The 21,932-nt window shown below is 38.5% G+C and overlaps 1 protein-coding gene across 7 annotated transcripts in view; it reads right to left on the reverse strand.

Annotated features, from left to right (window-relative positions):
• Nucleotides 1-21,932, reverse strand: part of LOC143039494 (uncharacterized) — a 957,356-nt gene that overhangs the window by 16,023 nt on the left and 919,401 nt on the right. For all 7 annotated transcript variants that reach the window (XM_076209611.1, XM_076209609.1, XM_076209610.1 and 4 more), the window contains 4 exons: nucleotides 11,777-11,833; nucleotides 7,482-7,534; nucleotides 845-936; nucleotides 61-165 (listed from right to left, as the gene is read on the reverse strand). In XM_076209611.1, coding sequence (XP_076065726.1) covers nucleotides 61-165; nucleotides 845-936; nucleotides 7,482-7,534; nucleotides 11,777-11,833 — 307 coding nt within the window. The remainder of the gene's footprint in view (nucleotides 1-60; nucleotides 166-844; nucleotides 937-7,481; nucleotides 7,535-11,776; nucleotides 11,834-21,932) is intronic.

The raw sequence follows: 21,932 nt of genomic DNA on the forward strand, positions 1-21,932 counted from the left end.
AGACATATTGGGAAAAAAATAAATAAATAACTAAATAAATAAATTATTTAAAAACTGTACCTTTTTCATAACCTTAAGCATAGAACAATGATGTTTTTCGGTGATAATAAGCTCATAAATATGTTCCTGTTTCTTCACCTGCTTCTCAGTCAAACTTGATACCAACTGAAAAAGATATTTATCTTTACTACACATACATACATATACCAAGGCTTTTTCCCCCTTCCAAGGGAGGTAGCCAAAAAGGGAAAGGCATAAAAACACTCCCACCCATTTCATCCCTAAATACACTCCACACCCCTCCCACCCTCCCTCTCATCTGAGCACCTCCTGGATGACAATCTTTATAATATGACAATGATTTATAATAATGACAATCTTTATAATATCTAAACATCTACACCAATCTGTATACTTAAAAAATGTGGTTCAAAAGAGAGATATGTTTGTCTCATCACTTCTTCAATATCATACAGTGTTCAATATAATTTTACTACAACTTAATTTCCAGTCATACCCATTCTGAGTTCCTGTATAACAGTTTTGTCAGAAATAAATTTATTTTCTCTATTACTATATTTAGAAAAATAAAAATAATTTCTATTTAACTGCTGATTTCTATTTCTCAATTACTCTATTCCCCTTGTGGTGGTAAGGGAGGGGGGGGAAGAGAATGCTGCCACTGAGTTCCCATTCATGTTGTAAATGGCTAAATGGAATGAAGTGAGAAGAGTAGCAATCCTACTTTGTTATTTTCTACAAAAAGACAAAGTATAAGAGGGTCTGAAGGAGAAAAAGGGGGAGAGAGGAAGTGTATGTTTGTGCGACTGATCTTTATACGTACCTCTTTATCCACGGTATTGACCCATAATTCAGGTTCCTTTTCCAACAATTTAAGGTCTGGGTCGCCAGGATCAATTTCATCCCAACTCGACTCTGTAATTAAATCAAGCTTCATTAATGTTTACTCTTGATGGTAAGTTACATGGAACAGTACCTGTAAGACAATGTAATCAAATGTATTTGAAATATCTATACATACCAAAAGACCTCTTTCCCCTTGTATGGTGTAATGGTGGCCTTGTTGATAAAGCTCCCCCCCCCCCCCACCCACTGTCTGGGTCAGATGCAATGTAGCAAGACACAGCACCTCCACAGCAGAGTCCAACAGTTGAAGCTGGTTTCCTCTGACCACTTATTTCAAATGTGTATGTATGTGTGTATAATGTATAATATATATATATATATATATATATATATATATATATATATATATATATATATATATATATATAATATATATATATATATATATATATATGTATAGGTGGTAGCATTCATGGCCACCACTATGGCGGTCTGACTTTCAATCCCACCCAAGACTGAAATAATTTCAGTATTGCTGCACTGTGTGCAGTTACTCCAACTCTCATGGGCAGGGAGTTGGGTGTGTGTGTACATGTAAGGTCACAGCATTACCCATAGATCGGTCATATATGAGCTCTAAACTTTCTTCTGGGAGGGAAATAGCTGTCAATCTTGAGTCCAACACGTGATCCAAAACCATGGTGAATCAACTAAGGCATACACTTATCCCACAGCCATTTGTCATCACTTGTATACGAGCTCCTTGTGGATAAACAGTCACACCTATCCTTTGGCCAATGCTCAGGTCAGAAGCAATACAGAAAGACACCATCTCCACAGCAGGACCTGACAACCAAAATCTGCTTACCCCACCACTGAATTACACAGTGAACTCACCCCCTAATTCACTCCTAAATTTACAGAGCACAAATGAAGAAATCCCTTTGGGTCACATCATAGACATGCTTGGGGCGACGAAAAGTCCGGCGACGAAAAGACCAGCGACGAAACGTCCGGCGACGACGTTTCGTCGCCGGTCGCTTCGTCCCCGCGACTTTTTGTCGCCGGTCTTTTCGTAGCCCCAAGCATAAATTGTATGCAAAGATTGACAATTGGAAATATATGATTTAATGTCATACTTGTACTTATATTCCTACTCCCAATGCAATAATATGAGTGTGGCAAATAGCTATACATCTCAGTGCCGTATAAACCATTCATTCTTGCCTTAACCAGTCCGACTTGCAAATACCTGAGCCCTAACTTACGTAGATGAAATACAAAAGTGACTGGACAGACGCTACTACCAATAATCACATCAAGATCAATCAGAAGAAGTATATTGAATTTGGCATTAAATCATATATTTCCAATTTTATATTTCAATTATTTTATATTTCAAATATTGTCAATCTTTGCATACAATTTATGCTTGGGGCGACGAATTACAAATTACAAATTTAACAACTAGTTAATCATTGATAGTCTTATAATTCCGTAAGAATTTTCACTATCAATAATATTAGGTGACCAATGTAATAATAATAAATAATAGGATTATGTGATTATTACTAGAAAAAAAGTGACTGGACAGACGCTACTACCAATAATCACATCAAGATCAATCAGAAGAAGTATATTGAATTTGGCATTAAATCATATATTTCCAATTTTATATTTCAATTATTTTATATTTCAAATATTGTCAATCTTTGCATACAATTTGTGCTTGGGGCGACGAAAAGACCGGCGACGAAAAGTCGCGGGGACGAAATGTCGCGGGGACGAAACGTCCGGCGACGAAACGTCGGCGACGAAAAGTCATGGACCCATACTGTACATATACCAAGTTTTTAATTATTTAATGTATGAATGTTTCTATGTCACCAGCTGGAAATAGTAGGAGGGAGGCAGGGGACTTTTGTTAGATTTCAGTTCTCCATAAAAGAAAAGAAAATAAATAAATAAAATATAATAAATAAATTATAATAATAATGCATAAATATACTAAGGGCTTTTTCCCTTTACAAGGTAGGTAGCCAGAGTCAAAAGGCATAAATCCACTCCCACCCATTTCATCCCCACATACTCTCTCATTAACCACCTCTCCCTCTTTTCTTGGTTCCTCCTGGGTGACAGGTCATTCTTGCATCTCGCCCATTGCCCTGGGTCAGAAGCAATGCAGCAAGACACAGCACATCCATAGCAAGGCCACTTCACTTAATCGGCAACCCCCTTCTCCATCCCCTCATGCAGAAAAAGATAATATGTGAAGAAATCCCTTCCAACTGCATCAAAATATCATTCACATATAACCACTCCCTCACTGCCCACCCACCCCCATCCCCCCACCCACTCCCATGCATTAGAGCATCATCCATACACAACCATTCTCCACTCATCCCTATCTTCTGTCTTCTTTCCTTCCACAACAGACTTCTCCTTTTTTCACAATGTCCCTTTTACCCCATCCATCCATCCATCTCATCCTTGCTCGGCCCCTCAGGTTCACTCCATCAACCTCTGCCTTCCACACTTCTTTTACTAATCTCTCTTCACTCATTCTTTCTCTGTGTCTAAACCATCCTAATACTCTTTCATCAATCCTTTCTCTCAACTCCTTTTCCACTCCAGTTCTCCTCATCACCTCCACATTTCTCACCTTATCCAGCCTAGTAACCTCTACCATATTTCTCAGACACTTCATCTCAAACACATTCAAATTCGTCCTCTCTCATGTTCCATGTTTCTGCCAGATTGTTGACACAATCGCCCCTTCATGCAACCTCCTATTAGCATCTATTACCAAATGTCTATTTCTCATTACACTTTTTAATCCCCCAAGGCATTTACTTGCTTCTCTCAATCTACATTCTACCTCTGCCTCCACACCTCCTTTCCTCGCTACATCCACCACTATGTATCTAAATCTATCCACTTCCTCCAGTCTCTCTCCCTTAATACCCACTTCCAATTTGCTGCCATTCTCTCCCCTTGTACATCTCATCACCTTACTTTTACCTACATTCATCTTCAACTTCCTCCTTTCGTACACCTTCCCGAACTCCATCACCAATAAAGTAGCATCATTTCTCTATGAACAGAGATTTCCTCTAACGCAGAAAAAATGACATGTGGCTCTGGTCCATAGGGGCATCCCATGTAGACCCTAAAGTATCAGCTGCATGCTTCTGAGCAGATTTTAACCTCACATTAACATGCAGCCAATACCACTGATGAGGAATAAGACTAATAATATGGGAAATAATACTTAGATAAATGAATAAATAAAAATAAAAATAATAAATAAGAATGAAAATAAATAAATAATAATAATAATAATAATAATAATAATAATAAATAAATTACACCTAAAGTTGATAGATCTTAGGCCCAGTCTAGAGACTAAATGTATGCCCCTCGGAGCTGTCCTTCCTATTGGAGGTGAGGGGTTGACAGGTTTTGCAACTGGGCAGCAGCTCTACTGTCCATCTTGCAGGACCACCACATGCAGGAACCTTTCATTTGTCCATGTGAATAATGGAGGAGTAAGTGTTATGATAAATAGGTATCTGGTGATGAACATATGGAAAAAGCTCATGTGATGAAATGATTATGTCCATGGCCATTGTATGGAGTGGAGATTGAATTTGATGAAAACAGAAAGGAAGAGCCTAAAAATGTTTGAGAAATGTGGTAATTATTATACAGATGTACAGAGTATGAAATGTGGAAGTACAGCAGATAGTGGGAGTATAAAGAGAGCTATAGGATTCAATAAACCAACGAGTGCCGAGATGATTTTGGTATAAAAATAGGAGTACGGAAAGACTAGCAAAAAGCATGTGGAAAGAAATGCATGGAGTGACTTATGAGGAAGACTAAGAATGAGGGGGCACTGGAAATATGAAGAATGTCTGATAAGTAAGGAAGAGAATGCAAAATCAATCCATCACTCCAGTGGCTCAGATCTCTCTTGAAGAAGCTCCATGTCTCTCAGGTAACAACCAGTAACAATTAGCAACAGCCACGAGAATGGCCCATAAGTCACCCTAGGAAGAAATAGTGTGTCTACATTGCTTCTGATCCAGGGCAATGGGCAAGATGCAGGGATGACCTGTCATCCAGGAAGAGCCAAGAAAAGAGGGAGAGAGGGAAGGGTGGTAAATGGGAGTGGAGTGGGTGGAGATGAAATGGGTGGGAGTGGAATTATGCCTTTTGATTCTAGCTACCTCCCTTGAAAGGAGGAAAAAGCCCTTGGTATATGTCTGTATGTATGGATATGATTAGGGTTGGGCAGTGTAAATGAAGTGTTTTGTCTTCTTTGTGATGGTTGCATCTAGGATTTATTTTTCTTTCTTTTTCCTTTTTTACCATGCCTATTCAGTATTGGTACTGTATAACTGTAGGACAGTTACCACAATGTTGTCATCCTAGTGTAGTTTGTGCTTCTCTTGGAAGGGACTTTTCAATGGAACAAATGTATGGCAGAGTTTGGTGGTCTGCCTTGAAGTGTTTTATTTTGTTTTCCGAGTGTGAATGTTTCTGAATGTTGCAGGTAGTGGACTAATGGAGATGCTACATAATATAGCTCTATTTTCTTTTCTTTTTTCGGTTGTTTGCGCATGTGCTGTAGTGAGATGGGTGAACGAGTTTGACAATTCTTGCACTGAACTGTATACCTATAGTTTTCATGAGGAGTTCTATAGTGGGGGTTTCTGTAAGGTTACGTTCTACTGGGGTGGTTCTGGTGCATTGTGTAATAATTATTCCCAGTGGTTTGATGGGTGTTACTGTTTCTTTTCTTGACTGCTGGGAGGCATGGTTGAATATTCTGAAGAATTATTCCTACACAATAACATGGGTTTCCTACAGACCAAAGCTTGTCCTTGCTACTAACCTTTGTATATGTTATTTTTCTTGTTGTCTATTTTTCACTGGCAAGTTTTTGGGGTAACATGCGGCAGGAAAGGGAGGTGTGGAGATAGAGGTAAATTATAGATTGAGAAAAACAAGTAAATACCTTAGGAGATTAAAATGTGTCATGAGAAATGGGATTCTGGGAACGGATGCAAAACAGGGATTGTATGAAGGGGTGGTTGTGCCCATGGGGCAAAGATGTGGAACTTAAGAGAGACAGAGGAAAAGTTTGAATGAGAGATGAAATGTCAGTGTTACTTGGTTGAATAGAGTGCAAAACAAGGAGGTAAGGAGGAGAGCGGGATTGGCAAAGGAGATGACAGATAGGGTTGATGAAACAGAATTGGGATGGTTTGGACACATGGAAAGAATGAGTGAAGAAAGATTAGTAAAAGAGGTGTAGAAGGCAGAGGTGGAGGGAATGAATTTGAGTAGACAACTGAGGATGAGATGGATAGATGGGGTGAAGGGGTGTTGAGAAAGAGGGGAATGTCTGTTAAGCAAGGAAGGGAGAAGACAGGTGATAGGAATGAGTGGAGAGTGGCTGTGTATAGATGATAATGTCATGCAAGGAAGGGTGCTTATGCGTGAATAATATTTTGATGTAGCTCAAAGGGATTTCTCCCAGTCTTCTCTTGTTCTGCATGAGGAGACAGAGAGGGGGGTTACCAATTAAGTAAAATAGCCTTGCTGTGGATGTACTGTATCTTGCTACATCGCTTCTGACCCAGGGCAGTGGGCCAGATACAGGGATGACCCATCATGCATGAGGAGCTATAATGAGAGAGGATGGTGGAGGGGAGTGGAATGGGTAGGAGTGGGTACATGCCTTTGACTTGGTTACCTCCCTTAGAGGGGGAAAAAGCTCTCGGTATATGTGTGTGTGATTCACCATGGTCTTGGATCATGTGTTGGACTCGTGATCGACAGCTATTTCCCTCCTGGAAGACAGCTCAGAGCTCATACATGACATGCACACACACACCCAACTTTCCACCCATGAGAGTTAAAGTTACGACTCACAGCGCAGCGATACTGAAATTATTTCAGCCCTGGGCAGGATTCAAACCCAGACTGCCTTTGTCATGGCTGCGGACTGTACCACTGTGCTATGCGAGTCGTGTGTGTGTGTATGTGTGTATATATATAGGTATATATTTATCTACATACATAAAAAAAATATATTAATAATAATATTTCTTTTATACACAATTTCATTATCAATATGCAACTTCATCAATATATCCACCCCTACCAAGCCTAACCTCCCCCAACCCCAAGGACAATTATAATAGGTATATTGATATTATGCAAATACAAATGTATGCATATACATTTATATATGTATATGTATATATATACTCACATGCAAGCATACATACACATACTAATTAAAAATATTAGTGTTCAAATATCAATATTAAAAAATATAATAAGTGTTCATTATCTAACCTTGCCTTTTACAACTGTCATTTCTCCCATCAACCACCAAACAATTTTATTCAGCTGAGGGAAACCCCACCTACAGCGAAAATATTAAAACTTGAATCTCCCCTTATATCAATAAATCCTTTCACTATCTTTTCTAACTTGAGCCATGGATTCTAAACTTCACCATGAATTTTTATTTACCTGTGGTAAACTGGTTTGTGTGTGTGTGTGTGTTAAACAAAATATATTTTTAATTACATTACCTTCATTATCATCGTCGAGTGACTCCATTGATGCAGAATTGGTCCCCAACATGCTGAAATACAGTCACACATCACAACCAATACAACACCAAAATGTCCATTATTAATTTTTCATTTCATGGTCATTAACTAGTAATTCACTTTTTATGTTGATGATTTCTATTTTATTTCAATCATCTATAGATATGCACTCACTTTATTCACTCACCTTATATTTACTAAATATTACTAATATTTTTTCATCAAGACCATAATCTAGTTGATGACAACGCAATGCACAACCTAATAGTTATTGAGTATGAAACGAAAAATTGCTTTGCCATCCTTGAAACAGCTGAGTGAACTGAGGGTGTGCAGGACGACTCGAAAGCATACCACTACGTTACACCTACCCTTCTAAGGCTTCAGCTAAGGTTTGGTTTTCTCTCATCGTTGTGAAACAGGTGACTAAGGACGTTGAAATGACAAAATCAACCAGGTCATAATTCACAACAGACTTGATCAGCTCATAATCTGATCAATTTCCAATACACCTTAAGCAAAATCATCATGGCACAATCAAAATCCTCTTGGTATAATTCACTTATTTGCACTACGATCATAACTGCAATTTCAACAAGGCAGTAGAAGAAACTGCAAAAGTTTTGATCAGCTGTTTCCGCACGTCCCACTGACCAACCTCATCATACGACAGCTGTTACATTAACAGGTGTGAGGTCCAAGGGCTTCCCTGAAGTACTAGCAAGTACCCTAATAACCTTGTTCTCTTTTTCTAATCATATTTTGGTATAACCACTAAATATTAGTTTACACTGTTTGTTATATTTCCTTTTAATCCGCTTTTCCCGTAACCACGTTAAACAATATTCAATGCAGAAGAAAAACAAATCCTTTCATTGCGTTGTGTATTGCGCAAACGACAGAACTTGCTTGCACGATCACGCGAACATATGATAACACTATCTTGTAGTTGTGGCTTATCAGAAGCATACCACTCACCTCCCCTCATCCCAAATATTTCCTTATCATTCTCTCCTAAGTAAACAGTCATGTCAGTGAGGAAAACTGGGAGGGCGGCCTTCATCTTCACATAGAGGAAAGAATTTCGGCGGCCTTACCCATTATGTCAAGAATAAGGTAGTTTTGTTGAATGGAATATATTTTGTACACTCGTGCAAAAAGTTGTAAACACGTCATTTCGTTTAATTACTTTCTAAAAATGTACACATAAATTTCTATTTTGCTATGGACAAATCATTTATTATTATTGAATTTGCTTTAAGGGGGATAAAAGTGACAAAGTGTACTTGACTATTCCAATAAGATTTCCCCCGTGCTTGCGTAATGTTGATCAAAGTCAGCTATCTATATCCTACCTATACATACATATAAGGATATTAATGTCTAAAGTTATGTCCCATAAACACGCAACCCAATACTTCGATTCACAAATTCCAAGTCCGTACAGACTTAACTTTATACAATAACGCTAAACTATTCTGTGAAAAATTTAGGTGTCCTCTCGGCTGCGACGGAATCAAGTCTATCTTGTTTAAACCCTTTTGTTACCAAAGGGGTTACTGTTATATTCTGGCAGCCCTTCGGTAGTAGGGCTGCCCCGAATTCCTCAAAACAAATGACGTCATAGATTGACAGGTATGAATCAACTCAGAAAGACAGGATGGTTTGCCAATAATGTACGCGTCATAACAGACGGACGTACAAACTATGTTGTCTGTTCCATAGATGTCGCTAGTATTGGCCCCACTGACTTAATCGTGACGAAAGAGGATGGTAACCTATAACCACATAAATAAAAATGTATGGCCTATGTCAAACTGTCGTCGCAAATGTTTGTTATCAACACAGTTGGCATACATGTAAGTGTATCTATTCATAAGTGAATCTACTTTAAGTCAAAATTTCATTTTATATAATTCAAATTCGTTACAAATGAGTTTTGAGTGCCCAGAAGTGTGTGTATATTATAAATATCTGCATTTGTAATCTATATCTGACGGGCATAAGTTCCGCTGCATAGGCGCTGAATTTGATGTATGGACGCTGTAGACGCTAAAATTCTACACACTCTTGATGTTTTGCAGTTTCGTTTACAAATAAATTACCACAAAATTACACAACTGTTCGTTACGAAAGCTGTGAAACACTTGGAATTTCGCTATAAATTTAATTTCAGTGATGTGAGCCACACACATTTCCTCGCAGTTTCCAATGCAATGCCATTAATTTGTAAAAAGCACTTTTGCAAAATAATAATAATAATTATAATAATAATAATAAGATGGTTAGACAAATCCTCACAATATTCTGCCCTACCTTATGAAAATATTAAGAATAACTACAAACAAAGAACACAGATAATTTGAACGAACTAAAAATCTGGCAGTATACTTTCCGTAAAAAGAAAAGAAAATTATCAGGAATTGTGAATTCAAGGCGGGGGCCAAACATTAGCGAATGAGAATGTGATCACATTCTTCACCTATATTAACGTTAGAAAAGTTTCTATAACAATCGCACCACTGTAGGGTGTTATTTATTTAAGTAGTTTGTAAAATTCGAGGAATCTACTTCGATTTTCGGAATACCTTAGTCTATCGGGACGATTTATAACTCTTTTTTTTTCTTGGACATCAGCATGTTGAAAGCGTTAGGATTTATACTTAAGCCTCTAAACACGTTTAAACATTTGTAGTAACCTCACTTCCCGCCGTTGCTACTCCGCCCCGTCCCGCCCCACCCCGAGACGACGAAGCAACTCCCAAACGGTTACATTCAGTTCCTTCTTGTTTGGGTTAATCCCTGCCTAGGCGCATTAGTGACTTGAGCCCATTTAACAGACTTTACTCTGGGTAAGGCCAAACGACTCTATTCGCTTGACAAGACCTTTGAACTGAATGTCGAATAGTATCGGTCATAACTGAATAATCTTAGTCCATCCATCGATATGCCGGCTTTTTGTTCCTTATCAGGAAGGTAGCCAAAGTCAAAAAGCATATACCCACTCCCATCCACCACCCTTTCCTCCCATTCATCTTAGCTCCTCGTGGATGACTGCCCTGGGTCAGAAGCTATGCAGCAAGACACAGCACATCAACAGCAAGGTCGATTTACTTAATCAGCGACCCCCCTCTCCACGATATACGATCCTATACTTCAAGCGAATTGTTGTGGCACTGCCTACATGGTAATGCAATGTCTTATATCCCTGAAGTGTTGATTGGGCTGTTTTCCATAAAAAGGCGTTTATTGTTGATAACGCTAGTTGAACTTGTCAAGATACTGCATCCACATTTGGCAACTGTGTTAACATTTTTTTTCAGTATGGCATATCTGGAAATTATACTTTCAGTAACAACGCACCAAAAGAAACTATGTCAGTAAGAACGCACCAAAAGAAACTGTCATCCGTATGTGAATCATGTGCATTACATAAAACGCATTATGAAAAAAAAATCGCTTGATAATCCCATGAGCTCGGGAGAAAATATTTGATGTAAACTATTCGCAAACCCACAGTTAAAAAATAAGTAAATCTTTAACCGAAGGAATGTCATGGTAACAAATCTGACTGACGCAGACTAGAAAGAAAATGAGAACACTCGCCCGCCACCGGGACGGAAGCGGTAATAAAGCAAAACTATTTCAGACGGTCGTCTTCATAAGGCTCGGCTTATATGACGTCATGGAGAAAGATCGGGAAAATATTCATTCTATTAAAATTGTGAAAACTTGCCTACTAAAAAGGCGTCCATTTCCGCTGTAGGTCATCTCTTCCAATTTTTGTTTTCAAACATCTAATTTACACACCATTCGATGGAACAAACACCACGAAAGCTTATAATAATATATAATATGGGAGTAAATTGCGAAACGATACGCATGCATACCAATGAAATATCAACAACCAAAATATACACAATTTACTAAATATGATAATACGATGAAGTATTCCACTCGCAGGCACATCCGAAAACAAGTCTGAAGAAGCCGATGACATGGAAAAAAAACGCATGTCTCATTCCACGACGCCATTTACATCGGTGTAGAAGTAACTTGAAGGCATAGTGCATTAGCACAAATTATTATCCTGTTCATAACATTTCGCACTTTCCTGGTGTAATATTTCTCGAGGTCAAATTCTGCGATGTCCCGAATTAATGCTTTTAAAACGGATGAACAAACTATTAGTGAATAGAGAATGTTCAATGACTGAGAGTGAGGATAAAGTCAGTTTCATACGAAAGAAAAAAAAATAAACATACGAAACTTACTTTGCATCAGGAACATCATGGAGCGGGTCACCATCCTTTTCCTCACTCGTCACCTTGCTGTTGGGAAATACATCATGAATTTCATGTATGGCGAGTGTAATATATAAATAATTACCACAAAAGAAGCTTACTATTCTACGTTCCTACATGAGGAAATGCTCACAAAATTAACTAGTTCAGTATCCCTTTTACCCTATTTGGACAAAAAGTTAAATCATTTTGTATAACAATAATAATAATAATAATAATAATAAAATAATAATAATCATAGTAATAGTGGTAACTGTTGTCCTACGTTTCACAGACTGGAAACCTGCATCACCAAAATGGCTGTCAATAATCCTTTTGCACTCTCATTGATCTGAAGAAACACTGTCTGTGTTGCATTAGCATGGGGCTCTTTCCATGTCACCTAATTAGAATAGTACGTGGGACAGTCACACGTTATCACTGCCCCTTAAGGTGAAAGCAGCAGAAGGAATACAAAATTCACAGACCGGGCTCGATCCGATGCCATGTTGACGGGCATAGAAGAAAATCATATATCTATTTATTTTTATTTATAATTTATTCTGATTTATCATTTATTCTTATTTATAATTTATTTATCTATCATTTATCTATTTATTATTTATTCTATTTATCTTCATTTATCTTTCATTATGGGCGAGAGATGATTCTTTGATGTCCGTCTCGCAGGACCATCACTTACTATTGCCGATATGATATATATGTATGTATGTGTGTGTGTGTGTGTGTATATATATATATATATATGTATATATATATATATATATATATATATATATATATATATATATACATACAAATTCGATTGTATTTCTTCCACTTTTTCTTACGGGGGAGAAATAATATAATCAGCGACCGGTCCCCTTCTACCACTGCAAGCCAGCGACAGATAATCACACCCCAGTGCGACACAGACAAGTAAAAAGTTTCCCCAAAGAAATATCTATGAGAGAACCTGAGGGCAGTTGCCAACCACTGGTCTACGGGTTTCCAGTAACAATATTCGAGGGATATATATATATATATATATTTTTATATATATATATATATATATATATATATATATTATATATATATATATATATATATATATATAATGCGTGTGTTTGCGCGCTTGCTTGCGGGTATGTGTATGTGTGATCCACCATCATGGCCTTCAATCATGTGCTGAACTCGTGATCGACAGCTATTACCCTCCCAAATGTGAGCCCAGAATTCATAATGTCCGATCTATGGGTAATGCTGTGACCTTACACCAGCGTTTCTCAACCTTTTTATCCTTGCGTAACCTTTAAAATAAATTGCATGTCTCAAGGAACCCCTGCGCAAATATATATGTATATATATATATATATATATGTATATATACATATATATATATATATATATATATATATACCATATCTTTCTCATTTTATTTTCATCGTAATTATAGGTTAGATAGGATGATGTCTATATTACATTATTACAATAACCAAGAATATGTCGTGCGTGTTTAATTGTATTATGTACAGTATATGAAAATAAATAAAAAATCAAATGTGCATTTGTTTATCTCACTTGTTCTCACGGAACCCTGGTTGAGAAACGCTGCCTTACCCACACCCATCCCCTTTGCTCAAGGGGGACGGTGACGGCTTGCCGTGCTTGTGGAAGTTTTTTACACCGTAAGCGGGGCGTGAGCTCTCAAGCTCAGCTTGGTAGCGCATGATGCTATCATCACAACAGCAAACCGCGTATAAACGGGCATGTTCATGTGTAAATGATGTGTGGGCAAATAATCACACAAATAATAAAGTAAACAATATAAATAAGTTACCAGATAAGGTAGTGCGCGTCCAAAGCATATGTAAGTTAAAAGATAAGATGAAACAAAAGGCGGGAGACAGAAAACTATGGTAATAAAATTTACCCTGGTAAACAAAAAAATGATGTACACAACAAGGTATGAAAATACACTCTTTCAGCTACAAACTAATTCCTCTAATAGGCGTGGCTCATGATACCAATATTAAGCCACCACAGCAAAGCCATCAGTGTATTGCACATAACCTACATATATAGTATGATAAAGTGAAAAGTCATTTAACAATTTTTCTTTCTACAGAACAAGGGGTCGTTGTTGCCTTTGCTGAAAGAGTGAGAGCAGGGAAGAAGTAAAAATGGTGAAATAATGCCACATTGGATAGATGTTCAGTCAACCGGCCATGCACCAGAAAATGAGTATGCAATACATACAAAATTTGCAAACTGCTAGTTTCCCATTCTCAAGCATATGCAGTTATCCACACTACACCCAAATATGGAGCAGATGACACACTACTCCACATGCATACACACAAGCACACACAGAGTAGAGGTTTGAGCTGTGAAAAAAAAAATCCACTCTTCTCCAAACATATCTGTGTTTTGGTTATGGTGGGATGGGCTCAGTCACTTGCCTTCCTCTCTTGCATGAGTCCTGCAGCCCCGCGGAACCTAGCTACAACCAACTGGTTGGCCCGCAGGTCACCCAGGGAAGAAACTAAAGTATTTTCTAAGCAAGGTGAGAGGGCAGTGTAAGACAGCATGTTCTGAGTCTCCTATGTAGTGACTGCATTTGGGGCATGTGATTTTCTTTTTCTTTTTCCCCTAAATGTAAATGGGCTGGTGTAATTTTTGTGTATTGAGAATGTTTTCTTTTCAAGGTTTATGGCAGGAGTTACCTGATTTTGTGGGAGTTTGTTGTCCTTTAGTGAAAAGTTTGTTTAATGACTTGTGTATTTACCTAACTGTAGTATACAGAATAGGAACAATGCTGTTGGGGTTTTGTCTCTTACTTTGCAATTTATCATACCCAGCTCAAATTCATGTACAGTTCCAACTTGGCCAATATCCTTATTTTCCAATAATCATATTTAGATTTCAATTCATGCATTGTTCACCATAACATCTATGCATCTGTATGGAAAACTATTTGTTCACATCTTTTTTTGTGTGTTGTCTGTTTCTGCAACGTGTGGTATGTAGGGAGTACATTGTGGAAGATGATTTCTTGTTGCATTCTGCGAGTTGACGTTGTTTGATGCAATATGACAGATATGCATGTCTGAAGATTCTTTCATAGAACTGGTGCCTGTGAGTCCTACATGAAGGAAACAGATACCTCAGATCCTCCAACCTAGACATACTGTGTTTGTGTCTGTGTGATCCCAATGCTGTTAAGTCTAAAAAGTTGTTTGATTGAATACAATGCACCCAGGCAGTATGTGCATGTATGTGTCACCAGTTGGTCTACCTAACCTGCATTAGTATGTCCCAAGTGTTGTAGCTACCAAATACACAAGAGTTAAAACTTGTGGGGTCTTATTATACTCCCTTTCTCTCATGCACCTAGTTTTGAATTCACTTATTATCTTAGTTTGGGGTATTTCAATTTCTTATCTGTTTAAGTATACTCTGTTCTGTTTATCTGGGTCTCTTATGTGTGGGTGGTGGAGGACCAACAATCCCACTGAGCTTTAGATGAGTTAGAACACTGAGTACTGCAGGTATATGAGTTGGTGTGATTGGGCAAAAGTAATGGGATTGTGCTATGTATTGTGTTGTATCAGTGTCCTGAAGTCTTTGATACATTTACATGCTGGTGGGAGGTCTTTCATGTAGCGCAATGGATGTGATGGGTTTTTGGGAGATGTAATGTACTGTGAGCTGCACAAGCCAAAATAATTAAGGAAACACAAAACTTTGGTCTATATGTTTAGGTGATCCATGGGTGTTGTCTGTGTACATCCGATGACTAATCATAGTACTTTGCTTTGTGTGATCTATAGCTTGTGATGCGTCTAGGATGGGTGACAACCATGCTAGACCAGTCCAGAATGGAATTTATGCACTTTTTATATATCAGTTTGTTGGTGTCAATGTCTTGTCTGAAATATGGACTAGTGAATTCTGTGTATTTGATGTCTGGTGTGACTGTCACAGATGTGTTGTATGTAATGCAAATATTTTGGTCTGTTGCGCAGGGCCAGATTTACCTACTTGTGGGCCTTAGGCTAAATTAATTTATGGGTTCCTAGATTTTTAGAAATATGGCATTCTTCAATATATATATATATATATATTTATATATATATATATATATATATATATATATATATATACACAAACACACATAACCCGGAAACTACGGACACTGAAGCAACGGACTTCGGTAACTACGGACAAATTCTGGAGAATAAAAATTTCGATCGAAACACGAATCTTCCCCGCGGAAATGTGGCAACACTGGACGTTTCGGTGTTCCAGTCGTTTTAGTCTGTCCCACACGCTCATATATGCAATTGAGGCTACATTACTGAACGTTCTTTTGAATAATAACAATATTATATTATTACCGCACTAAGATCTAGGGCATTGTTGTATAATTATGTGCTTATTTGCGGTCGTACTAATTACCGACAATTCCGGTACTACTGTTTTTAGTTAATATTGGCATGAATAAATTACTTGTGCCATAGTTTATCGTTTCTGTATTTCTAAAGCATTTGGCCGCATCCATATCGAGATAATCAGGACGTGGTACACTACCGACAACTCGACGCGATCATCGCGACGCCATGAACTGCCACGTAGTTCGTGATGTCGGTCAAGTCAGAATATCCAGGGCATATCGGAAATCTTAATATCTCGATATTGACGTGGCCACATGCTTCCAAACTAGCAAATATGGTAAAATATGGTACAATATTAACAAAAACAACAGGACATGATGGGAGTTAACCGTAGTAACAGAACTGCCTTGTAGCTACTTTTTTTTTTTTTTTATCCCGGTAAGATTAAAATGTATTCATACAGGTCGATGTATTTAGTCCTTGTCCTACTCCTACTACTCAACATTCAAGATAGGTCAATTCTCAAACTTCGTTAGCTCGTCTTCCACAACGTGTCATGCTAATTACCGTCCGGTACCGTCCAGACTTGTCAGGACATCGTCCGGACACCGTATGTTATCGTCTAGATAGGGTCATACTAAAGACCAACAAATAACTCAAAATGACCGACAAACAGCATATAAATCAACAAAATACTTGTTTTTTCTTATGAAAATTATATATGCTGCTTGCCGGTCATTTTGAGTTACTTGTCGGTTCAAATATGTTACTTGTTGATAAGCGTCGTCGGTTCGGGGCAGGGCTTGTCGGCAGAGAAAAGGTTGTTTATTTACTTATTTCTACATATATGATGTAGCAGAAATAATATTCACCACAAAAAACAAGCATTATTTTAATCTATATGCTGCTTGACGGTCCTTGTGGACCCTATCTACACGGTAACTCACGGTATCAGGACGATGTCCTGACTACTCTGGACGGCACCTGTATCCGGACGGCTCGGGACAGTAATTAGCATGACCGACCACAGCAAACAAAAACAAACATGACGTCTCGAAAACAGCGTCGAGCCGGTAGTTGCCGTTAGTGCATCACATCTTGAATCTCGATATTGCGGCCAAATACATTTAAATTTACATATACGATCAAATATAGCACAAATATATCTGTGACAATATAAATTAAAAATAATTAATATCGTCGGAGTTGACGTTAGTTATCGGTAATCAGTACGACCCTTTATTTACACTAGTTACGTTCAACACACGGAACCTACGGACAAACGGCTTTAACGGACCAGTAGTCCACCCCCCCCCCCCTCAGTCCATATTTTTGGGTTCATCTGTACATATACATATATGTATATATATATATATGTATATATATATATATATATATATATATATATATATATATATATATATATATATAATGTATAATAAGAGTATCGTTACTTTCTATAGAAAAAAATGCTTATTGCACTTTAATACAATGTCTGCCTATTTTTTTCATTATTACTATTACGTATTTGTTTGTTTTTTACTATTTTTGTATGACAAATTAATTTCAGTGGGCCCTCAGTTACCTGTCCAAGGCTCTATACCTACTGGAAAATCCAGACCTGTTGTTGTGTGATGTATGTTGTTGAGTATGAGGTGTGGTTTGATGTGGTCTTCATGACTTGGTTATAAGAAGTCTTATTGTGGACTTGGCTGACACTACCTTCAGTCAGGTAGCACACCCCTTTTATGGAACAGGTCATCATCTCAATTTATACATTCTTCAACTCTGTCGCTCATACACATTTTCACTTGTTTGAAATCCTGACCACGAGATTTTATGAATTCATTTATCACATGGGGCATAGAGTGAGTGTATGCTTTGACTCAGCCATCCCCTTATAAGGGGAAAAAGCACTTTGGTGAGTATGCATGAATACATTTATTTACCCCATCTACCCACCTTTTCTTTGATCTACTCATTGCTCTCACTCCCAGCACTACAATTTCAAGAATTCTTTGAGGTCACCTACTTTCATCAATTTTCATATGATCACTGGTAAACAATGGTCATATGATAACATTATTGTTGCCGTGAGTTTTATTAACTGAAATACCATAGCCCCACAGTAACCAGCAACAGTCCTTAAACTCTTCCATCTCTCCAGAAAGAAACTCAGGACTATTGCATGCTTTGTTCAACAGTGGAACTGTTTGTGTGTGTCACTAGATCATAGAAGGGAAGCAGTCACTAATTGACCATTTTCCTTATGTTGAAAAAGTGGAGGAAAGATAGTTGAAGCTGACAGTAAGAAATCTTGAGATGGGTCCAGAATACGAGTGCTATGCCCTCGAGGCCACTGCACCTCCAGACAAGGGTGAGGATGTTGATAGGTCTGAAGATGAGTGGTAAAAAGACAATTTTTATATGTGCAAGTTTTGCAATGTCCATAACTTTTGATGTGCCCTGGTAGCATTATTTGAAGCATACTGGTCCTGCATTTTCTTGTGGGTTCAAATCCCACACTTTCCAATTCCCAGCAGTAAATGTTACCTGCCCCAATAGTCTAAGGGTGTACACCAAAGGAGATGGCTTTGGTTGCAGCTATGCACCTCCTGGTGTGGGTTTCTCACCTTCATTGCTATACACTTCAGTTTCTTGCTATGCAATACATATGCAATTGCAAACTGTATATACTCAGATGAAAGAATTCTATACATTTTCAATTGAAATGAGGGGTTGGCAATTACCAATGCATATTATTTTCACAATTCTCTATGTAACAAGGGCTTTCCCTTCTTACCAGGGAGGTAGCCAAAATCGCAAAGCATATACTTATTCCCACCCTTTTCCTTTCCACCCATTCCACTCCCATCCACCACCCTTTCTCCCTCTCATCTTAGCTTCTCATGGATGATACGTCATCCTCATATCCCGCCCACTGCCCTGGGTCAGAAGCAATGCAGCAAGACACAGCACATCCACAGCAAAGCCGTTTCTTTAATTGGTGACCCCCCTCTCTGTCTCCTCATGCAGAAAAATAGAAGACAGGGAGAAATTCCTTCGGGCTGAGTCAAAACATCGTTCACACATAACCACTACCTAACTCCACCCCCATCCCCCACACCCTCCCTTCCCTGGATCACACTACTACCTTCTTCACTTCATTTTAATGTTTTGTCTTGTACCAACCAAAAATTTCATTCCCTAGAAAATTTTTATAATAAATTTCTAGAGGATGAAATTTATGGTTGGTACATGACAACACTTCAAAATGAAGTGAAGAAAGTAGAAGAAAAGAAGCAAACATTCAAGGATTGGTTGCAAAGTAGGACAAAAGAAACATGAGAGAGGTACAAAGAAAAAAGAAGAGAAGTAAAACATAAGATAACGGAGGCAAAAAGGAGAGCAGATGTAAAAGGAGTATGACAGAAAATTTTAAGTAATAAAAATAAGTTTTGGAAAGAAGTTAAAAGAGGAAGGGGAAATGAGTCAGGCAAAAGAAAAACTAAAAGGCACAGATGGACAGATGATAATGGAAGAAGTGGCAATGGGGAAGATAGGTGGAGTATTTCAAAGAGCTGTTGAATATAAAGGAGGATAGGGAGGGATTGGTAATAACAGTGGGGGGTGCTAAGAAAATGACAATGATGGGAGAGGAAAATGGAGGAGAAATAAGAAAAGATGAGGTACATGTAGTCTTGAAAATGATGAGAGCAGGTATAGGACCCAGGTTAGATAGGTGTCATGTGGAGTGTCTGAAGAAGGGAGGTACAGTAATAGTGGACTGGCTAGTAAGGTTGTTTAATGTTTGTCTAAGGGTAGAAAGCCAGAGGACTGGAGGAGTGCCTGTATAGTTCCACTTTACAAAGGAAAAGGAGACAAATTTGATTGTAGTAGTTTTAGAGGGATCAGTTTGTTTGCGTGTATTTGGGAAGGCTTACAGGAGGGTTTTAACTGAGAGGATTAGGAGAGGATTAGAGGGAGTAATTGGTGAGTAGTGTGGGTTAAGGAAAGATAGGGGTTATGTGGATCAGATTTTTGTGGTAAGGCAGATCTGTGAGAAAACTTGAGCAAAAGGTAAGAATTTTTTGGGCCTTTATGGATTTAGAAAAGGCTTATGACACGGTAGACAAGAAAGCACTATGGGAAGTTTTGCAGAAAGCTCTTAAGGGTAGTCAAAAGTTTTTACAATAGTAGTAGAGCCCGTGTTAGAATTGGAAATGGTGTGAGCAAGTGGTATGAAGTAAAGATGGGGCTGCATCAGGGTTGTGTCATGTCACCATGGTGTAATGCAGGAGGGGACTGGAGATGGTTAAGGAAAATTGAGAAAAATAGGAAGTGAGTCAGTTGTTGTTTGCTGATCACTATGCTTGCAGCAGGGTCAGTGGGGGGATTAAGGCAGTTAGTGATGGAGTTTGGGATGGGATATGATAAGTAAGCCTTAAAGGGAGAGGCTGGAGGAAGCGGATACCTGTAAGTATTTGGGTGTCGTGTGTGGCAGGAAAGGAAGGAGTGGAAGTTGAGGTACATTGTAGACTGAGAGAAGCAAGTAAATGCCTTGGGGGATTAAAAAGTGTCATGAAAAGTACGCATCTAGGAATGGTTGCAAAATGGAGATGATATAAAAGAGTGATTGTCCCAACAACACTGCATGAGGCAGAGACTTGGAATTTAAGAGAGCCAGAATGAAGTTTAAATGTGTTCGGGATGAAATGTCTGAGAAGAATGATAGGGGCTACAAGGTTAGATAGGAGGAGGAGAGCTGGGGTGGAAAAGGAGATGGCAGATAGGGCTAATGAAAGAGTATTGAGATGGTTTGGACACATGGAAAGAATGAGTGAAGAAAGATTAGTAAAAGAGGTGTGGAAAGCAGAGATGGATGGAGTGAACTTGAGGGGATGACTGAGGATGAGATGGATGGATGGGGTGAAAGGGGCTTTGAGCAAGAGAGGAATATATGTTGAGCACGAAAGGGAGAAGGCAGGAGATAGGGGTGAGTGGAGAATGGCTATGTATAGATGATGCTTTGATGCAAGAGAGTGAGTGGGGGATGGGGGTCAGGGGGAGTTGGGAGTGATTATGTGTGAATTATATTTTGATGCAGCCCGATGGGATCTCTCCCTGTCTTCTCTATTTCCCACACAAGGGGTTGGAGAAGAGGAGTCACCGATTAAATGAAGTAGCCTTGCAGTGGGTGTACTGTGTCTTGCTGCAGTGCCTCTGACCAAGGGCAGAGGATGGGAGAATGGAATGAACCTTCATCCACAAGGAACTAAGATGAGAAGGAGGAAATGGTGGTGGATGAGAGTGGCATGGATGGGAGTAGGTACGTGCCTTTTGATTTGGCTACCTTCCTTATATGGGGGAAAAAGCCCTTGGTATATAGATAGATAGGCAAGTCAAAACTAAGGAAACAAGAGTCAATTTCAATAAAGCATTAAACAAGAGGAAAATGAATTATGCCCATTATTAATCACTTACACAAAGTAAATGTCTGAACTATGTCTGCTCATTCATGCCTATTTTTTTTTTTTTTTTCCAAGATGCCCCACAGTACCATACCGGTACCACAAACAATAAAAAAGTACATACGGTACATACATATAGCAATGGGATGTAGCCATAAAACAAAGGCATAAAATCCATTCCCATTCACCCCCCCCTCCCTCTGATCTTGGTTCCTCTTGGATAATGTGTCATCCCTACATCTTGCCCATTGCCCTGGGTCAGAGGCAATGTAACAAGAC

The sequence above is a fragment of the Oratosquilla oratoria genome, chromosome 26 (genome assembly GCF_046742065.1).
Source record: "Oratosquilla oratoria isolate Oo_2021 chromosome 26, ASM4674206v1, whole genome shotgun sequence".
In the NCBI taxonomy this organism is placed as follows: Eukaryota; Metazoa; Arthropoda; class Malacostraca; order Stomatopoda; family Squillidae; genus Oratosquilla; species Oratosquilla oratoria.